The sequence below is a fragment of the Peromyscus californicus genome, unplaced genomic scaffold (genome assembly GCF_007827085.1).
Source record: "Peromyscus californicus insignis strain IS unplaced genomic scaffold, ASM782708v3 Scaffold_10__1_contigs__length_136768540, whole genome shotgun sequence".
Classification (NCBI taxonomy): domain Eukaryota; kingdom Metazoa; phylum Chordata; class Mammalia; order Rodentia; family Cricetidae; genus Peromyscus; species Peromyscus californicus.
This window is the reverse complement of record NW_026294391.1, coordinates 86,742,590-86,750,495: the sequence shown is the minus strand read 5'-3', so window position 1 is coordinate 86,750,495 and position 7,906 is coordinate 86,742,590. Positions and strand designations below refer to the sequence as shown.

The 7,906-nt window shown below is 35.5% G+C and overlaps 1 protein-coding gene across 1 annotated transcript in view; it reads right to left on the bottom strand.

Annotated features, from left to right (window-relative positions):
- Window positions 1-684: 684 nt before the first annotated feature.
- Fam199x (family with sequence similarity 199, X-linked) overlaps window positions 685-7,906 on the bottom strand; it is a 30,644-nt gene continuing 23,422 nt past the window's right edge. The window contains exon 6 of the mRNA XM_052736526.1: window positions 685-7,648. Coding sequence (XP_052592486.1) covers window positions 7,478-7,648 — 171 coding nt within the window. The 3' untranslated portion in view covers window positions 685-7,477. The remainder of the gene's footprint in view (window positions 7,649-7,906) is intronic.

Sequence of the window (7,906 nt, the reverse complement as noted above, 5' to 3'; positions counted from 1 at the left end):
CACTGGTTTAACATGTTCAAGGGCCCAGGTTCAACCCCACCAAACCCATCAAAACCAACTAATGAAAGAAACTCTTGACTATGAGAAATAGTATCAGAGAAACTCTTCCACTAAACCACCAGCTTCCCAACTCTGGCAATGGTTTTAATAAAAGAGAAAACAAATGCATTTTACTTGCTCTCTCATACCAATCATTACCACCTTCGTGGGCAGCAGTTCTTAGCCACTGATTATTGTTAACTGGTGGAATGATAATGACCGCTAGAGAAACCATCAAATCTCTATAAGCAGCATGATCCACAAGAATTCTCTGTGATTGTGGAACATTAAAAAAATTTTTTTTTGTTATTTTGTTTTTATGAGACAGGGTCTCTATAGCCCTGGCTGGCCTGAAACTCATAGAGATCCAGCTGCCTCTGCTACCCAAATGCTGTGATTAAAGGTGTGCACCACCATGCTCAACATTGTGGAACGTTTTTTAGATTCTGTGTTTTCCAAAACAAAAATTAGCCTAAAGCCACACGTGGCCATTGGACACTTGAAGTATTGCTGTATGACTAAGGAACAAATTTTGAACTTTACTAAATTTCAGTTCATTTATGTAGTCACATATGTCTAAATGCCTACCATAAGTACAGTACAGCCATGGAGTACCTTAAAAAAAGAAACACACACACATACAGGTTTTACTTATTATCTAACATTTATTAAAAATGGAAGATTACAGACAGCATGAGTAAGACTGCCTTTTTCATTAAACAAGCTTAATTAATCTACCTTTGACTAATAAATGAACATAGTTACTAACACAAACCATTTTGAGAATAAGTCTATGCCAATCTGAGAAACTTAAAAAAAAAAAAAAAAAAAAAAGCTAAGATTTTTTCCAAAGCAGAAAACAACCATAGACGTCCCTCTAGTGGCAAGAAATAACATTGTTGATCAAAAAACAAACCAAAACAAAACAAAAACTTACAAAACAAAAACAAAAAAATCAGAGTGGCACCTGAATCTACACATACAACTGATCATAGACATTTCTTTTCTGGAAACTTAACTTTAAAAGATTCTACAGCAATATATAAAGAAAATAGATCGTTTTGTCAACAACAACAAAAAAACCAGCCTAATTTTCACTCACTGTGTGAATGATAATCTCTCTAGAAATCTGACCTCTTCAGAAAAAAATGTTTTGCTCATGACTTTTGGGAGACTGAGACTCTCACAAAAAAAAGTTTATAGAGTCCAATCAAACTGTGAACCAAAGATGAGGACAATTCTCTGTTAGTGGGAAATGCTCAGGGATGGAACTTGGAGAGGAGCTGATTCAGAGTATAAAGTAGTAAGCAGCAGTGGGTTTTTTAAAAGAGATAATTAAGATGGAATAATTAACACAATTCTTAATGACCAAAATGACTCCTTTTGTTCTGATATTGGGTTCAAAAGACAGTTCTGCCACATAGCAAGCTTCAGTTACAACCATAATACTTGCTTAGACATAAGGGCTAAAATATTTCATGTGCAAAGAACTCAAAATAGAAACCAAATGTGTTATAACTATCATTATCCCCTCACATAGCTTTGAGAACAACAAGCAGGTTTTATATACACTGTAGTAAGTACAGAATGTACAGAAGACTGTTGCATATACAAAATGGCATTAATATAGAATATATTTTTCAGGAACACAGGGAAAAGTCCTGGTTAACAATCTGATACTTTACAATATGTAAGACTACTTGCAGATTCTCCAAGCCAGTCACCTTCCTACTTACTTTGGTTATGATACTGATGCTACATAACTAATTTTTGAAAAGTGGCGAGAGTTCCATAATTTGCAACTCTTAACCCTCTGTGAAATGTTTCACATGTACTTGTGTTTATTGTTAATTTCTTTTGGTAACAGATTAAATTGCCAACACAAAGATTCATGGACAATATGTTTTATCTAAATTAGAGTACTCAATCAGGAAATTAAATTCACCCACTACAGGAAGAGACACTCTCAGCTCCATTCTATAAAATCCCCGAAATCTCAATGTAAAGCCAAGAGGTCAGTTTCAGTTTAAGATCAAGCAACTTCACAGAACAAGCCATGGCTCTTCTGGACAATTCAGCATCTTACCTGTGTACTTGTCATCTGTACACATTAATTATACAATTACCTTGACATAGTCAAAACAGATATGCATTAATTAAGCAATTCTTCCCCTTCCCACCCCATCCATCAGCACAAAAAAGAATACAGATTTCCACAGGTTCCATTCACCACAGAGATGTAACAGAAGAAACCTGACAATAAAGAAAAACTACTACATACTGAAATCATCAAAGACCACACTGGGTTTTCCGAGTTTAGCATGAACGTCAAATTAAAATGCAATTTGCCATTTTCTGGTCTAGGTTGAAACATCAATAACCTCAATTCAAAAATTAATTGGGCAGGGAGCTGCAAACAAACAGTACTTAAGAAATGGAAATTTAATTGTAGTGAGCCAATTTGGATCTTGAGCTGTGGCATGCAACTGCCTTACTCTTAACAACCAGTTAGAGGAATTGTCAGAGTTTCTTCTAAGTCTCATAGAGAACGTAAATTATTTTTCAGAGACCAAATTTAAATATTCCAAGGATTGTGTTCCAAATACTATACTGACAGAAATGCGTAGCTCAAAATACCCTAGAGGCTTCTTACATATTTAATAATGTTCAATTTTAAGATAAAATTTATCTCACTTCATTCAAGTTTAAACCTACTGCAATGTTACCATACTAGATTTTCACTCAAATATTTATTTCCTAATAGTCCCTTTCGAGATGGATTTATCTCTAACTTAAATATGTTGAATGTCAGTGCATTCAACATTCACACTACTATTGAACACAAAAGAATACTATCAGCTAAGTCAAACTGACTTCACCCTCCATCAATTCTCAAGAATTGAAGACAGAGTGCTAAGAGGTACTGTGTTAAAGGAGAGAGGACAGGGTGGCCCGACGATTACACAGATGAATCCAAGGAATCCCTAAAGTTAACAGAAGAAAATACCTTGCTAGATAATCTTGCTTCTCCAAGAGTTTTTGTCTAGACCCTAAAAATTCTCTTTCATGATATATGTTACCTAGTTTAAAAAGGTATATTCCCCAGACATGTCTGAGTTCCAAACACCAGGGAAGCTAAGGGGAAACGATCACAAGTTCCAGACCAGCCTGGACAACATAAGCAAGTTCAAGGCTAGACTGAAGTATATAGGGAGACCCTGTCTCAGAAAGAAAAGAAATAAAAAGTATCCTGGCCTCAGACTTTTTTCCCCCAGTGGAAAAAAATAGGTTAACTAAAACTTTACGTAAATGCAAGGCTCTTCAATAATCTGGTGGATCAAAACTAGTTTTAAGCAAATTAGTCTAAGATCTGAAGGTTTTTATTTCATTTTATACTCTACTACTACTGATTGGTAAGTTTTGTTTACTAATATCCAAACCCCATGAGCATTATATGAACCAAATTATAACATTCTGATTATTTGAGTCTGGAAAAGCCTGATATTGATGAAAATGACAAAATTCACCACCTTTAAGGCACATGAGGCTACAGAGAAGCCATGAAAAAGTCTGCTAAGAGAATCCAAAACAAACAAGACGTCTATAGAGTTTATGTAATAATATTTTTGGCTTAAATATGAAGATATACAATAAATTTTACAATTTTTAAAGCTCATCAGAATCTGGATACCTTTATACAATAATTTCTCATAATTTTTCCTTTTGAGGGAATTTACCACCTTTAAAAGCTAAACGAAAAATGAGATGTCTATGCACACTATAGGTCATTATTTTATAAGTCAGCTTCTGGGATTTAATTCAGCAATATCTAACTTACCCAAAAAAACAGAGGAACTCAACAAAACTGCCACTATCTACCACAGAATGAAGAAAAAGTATCATTTTACTCTAAGTTCTTGGTAAGATAGAATGAACTAGCCCTTTACAACCTACTACATTCTAGAACACCACCATCATTTAATCATTTGCAAAACTGTATAAAAATACATGCCATTTTGCTTAACTCATTGCTCACACTTTTAAAAGCTGTATTAAGGACTGACATACTCTTCCAAGACCCCTAATCAAAAGTCTCTGGATAAATCTGCAAAGAGGAGACTAATTCACTCCACCGTGAGTTTTGTACAGAAGACAAATTTTGTACACTGGAGCAAATTCTGGACTTCTCGTTCATTCACTTATTTATCCATACATATCTACAATCTACTTCGATCATATTCACCCACCATCTATTGCCCTCCTTTCCTTTTTCACTAGAGCCTTTCCTCTTCCCAAATAGTGCCCCCTTCCAATTTCATGAGTTGCATTTCACTAAATCTAGATTCCACATGTAAAAGAAAACCGCAATGTTTGTCTGAGTCTGGCTTGCTTTGTTTAACATGATGATCTCTATCTATCCATTTTCCTGCAAATGGCATAATTCCAGTCTTCTTTATGGCTGAATACAAACAACTATGCTCTGTATATATGTCACATTTTCTTTATTCATCTGCTTCTAGGCATCCATTTATTGACTACTGGGAACACTGAGTACTGTGATAAACATGGAAGTACAAGTATTCCTGTCATATGCTGAGTTCATTTATTTTGAGCATATACTCAGGGATGGTATAGCTGGATGACAATATAGTTCCATTTGTAGTTTTTTTTTAAAAGAACTTTCATATTGATTTCCACTGGTACAACCAGTTTATATTATCAGCAGCAGTATAAACAGATTCCTTCCTACCCTCTACTCTCACCAGTATGTGCTCTTGGTTTCCTTGATTATAGCCATTATGACTGGAGGAAGACAGAATCTCAACAGTTTTGATTTGCATTTCCCTGATTTTCCTTTTAATTGATTAAGTAGGCTTTCCATTGAAAAGGAAAAAAAGATACTGACTTGAATTTGTTTTAAAATATACCTCAAAGAGATACCAAATTTAATAAATTACCACCTATTTCAACAATTCTCTCTGAATTATCTACATGAAACATCCTAACAGATAACAGACCACAGCACAATAACAAAGACAGAAGAGACTTTGTCTTTTTGTGATAGTTTCTATTTTGGAGGGAAAAGAAAGGCTTTAATCTCTATCTCTTAGATCACAAACAAGTCCAGTAGTTCCACTTTTTCCTTTTAAATGAAAGTAGTGTTTTCAATCTCCTCCAAATAGACTTTATATTCTGGTTCTACCATTTAGAGTGAATCTGGACTTACACAAAATTTCACGACACATTTCTATAAATACACAAACCTTTACAGACATTAAAAATCTGCCAATGGCACTTTGGTAAACTTATTCAATATTGACTTAAGTTAAATCTAAGTTAAGAAGACTACATGATTTTGGGGAGCATAGAGGAATTGGTCTTAAATTATATCCGGAACCAGTTTTGGATTTTCTTCTACTGAGCATCAACAAATAAATAGTTTGCAACTGTATGATGAAAAAAATGTTGCTCTGTATCTCAATGCTGCCCATCTTTGTTGGACAACAGAAAGAGCATGTGGATACTTCCTCTGTGAGATTTTGCTAAGGCTAAGGGAAGGCGGAGAGTTCAGATGTATTTACTTCTCTTCTTTGTTCTATTTCTGTGTTGGACGGGAAAACAGAGTACACCTTTCATCAAGTATTCTAGGGCCCGACCCTAAGATCTCTTTGGTCCCTCTAAACTAGACTGGAGTACCAAAGGAGGTAGGAGGAAAGTCAGAAATACTACTTGAGCCGAAAGCACACATATTCATGCTTTTACTTTAGTAGCATTTAAAATTCTGATCTTAGTGGGCACTCAAAAGTTACAGCCAGACCACAGACCTCAGCAATGCTGCAAGGTACTAATTTTTACCCTCAGTTTCAATTCTCTAACCCTCTAAAGAAGCAAAATGAAATAAGAATTTTTATGTATGCAAAACTTTAGTAGCACTATGTAGCCCAGGCTGGCTTTGAACTAGCAATTCCCACCTCAGCTTCCTGAATGCTAGGATTAAAGGCATGTGCTAACACACCAGGATTAAATCTTCACTTTTAATTTAGTAAAATTTAAGCCTTTATATCAACTAAAAATGAAGAGATTTAAGTTGTTAATCTTTTTGAAGAACTAAAGTTAAATAGTATTGAAACCCTATTAACCTCCGAACTCTATATAGTCTTTTCAAAATATTCATTACACAATCAGTTTGCCTTCTAAATGCTATAATAGAAATGAAAATCAGAAAGCAAATTGATTGTCAGTAGTCTCGGTTTCTATCTCCTCTAGCCTGTGTAAATGCTCAAAGACTTATAGAAGAAGAGAAGGAGTCAGACTATTTCTAAGTTCATGACAATGAACTCTTTGAAAACATTGAAGAAACTCCATGATTTCACATTTAGACTTAGAATCCTATTAGGAATCCACAAAGGTATTTTCTATACTCCACTGCTTTGTAGACTCACAGCAGTTTCTGAAGTTTGGTAGAACTCTAAGTGGTCTATCAGTCAATTTTTAACATTAACCTGTTCACATGCCTGTAAGCTGTTAAACCAAATATAAAAAATTGAGATGTGCTGCATAAAACAATTTTGATGGAGAAAAACAGATAAATTATCTAGTTTAGAGATTATCTGACAGCCTAAAATGTAAGAATGCATTGGGAAAGTTTGATTGGTATCATTGCTTAATCGGAGTCTTCATTTGAAAATTAATCAACACAGCATTAAGTCTAAAATTTCGCTAGTGTAGCATTATTTTCTCAGTAGTTATTACTTGCAGAAATAATTCTCACTTGACATAAAGTATAGAAAAACAAAAAAACACATCTGATTGGAAAAGATTAGGGCCTTTTCTTATACCTTTGCATTAACACTTAATGGAAATGGAACTAAACCTAATGAAGGCACTATTGTAAACAGCAATGCATACCTTATGCGCACCCTCACCTCAAAAAAGATTCGCCCCTAGGAACTGATAATTATACTACGGCCCTCTTGAAAAAAAAAGTAAACTAAGAAATCTTATCATTAAGAAGGGAGCTGAATTGCGGACCCTACACATATAGTGACAAAATAAACTACTTGTACTTTAAAATCCCCCAAACTGTAAATGTACTAGTCTTTGAAAAGCCCACTTAATCACCATAAAGTTAAAGTAGTTAAGACATTTACCAGTGGTTCTTAAATCAGAATGTGCACGAGAATAACTTGGCATTGGTTAAAACACAGTGCTGCCCAAAATCCACACTGTCTGTGGGTCTGGGATGGGGTTCAAATGCAATTCTAACATCTTTTCGGGTGATGCTGAAGCTGCAGGTACTGGGACTACCCTCTGAGAACCACTGGCCTAAATTATGAATGGTACATCAGCACAACCGTAACCAAACTTTTGGTCAAGATACATGTAAACCAAGGAGGACAGAAGAATGCTTAGGAAGAATGCTGATAAATTCACCCTATTACATCAAAACATCAACATCTGCTTCGTGGTCTTCTTCAGTCACTTTCAAGGACAGTACCTCTTCATTAAGGAAGAGCCCACTAAGCCTCTCCTTCCGGGCCTGCCTCTGCTCCTTCAGCTGCCTCTTGCGGAAGGCCTTCTGCTGTAATTTTCGCTGCTTGGATCGTTTCTGTGAAAGCGAAAAGTATAAAGTCAGTAAGGTTTAGATATTGCTATATGCAGCCCAGGATTTTGTGGCTCAAATTCTCTATTTTCTAAAATTTTCGGAGTTAAGTTTCTCTGCAGAGTGATTCTTTTTTTTTTTTTTTTTGGTTTTTCGAGACAGGGTTTCTCTGTGTAGCTTTGCGCCTTTCCTGGGACTCACTTGTTAGCCCAGGCTGGCCTCGAACTCACAGAGATCCGCCTGGCTCTGCCTCCCGGGTGCTGG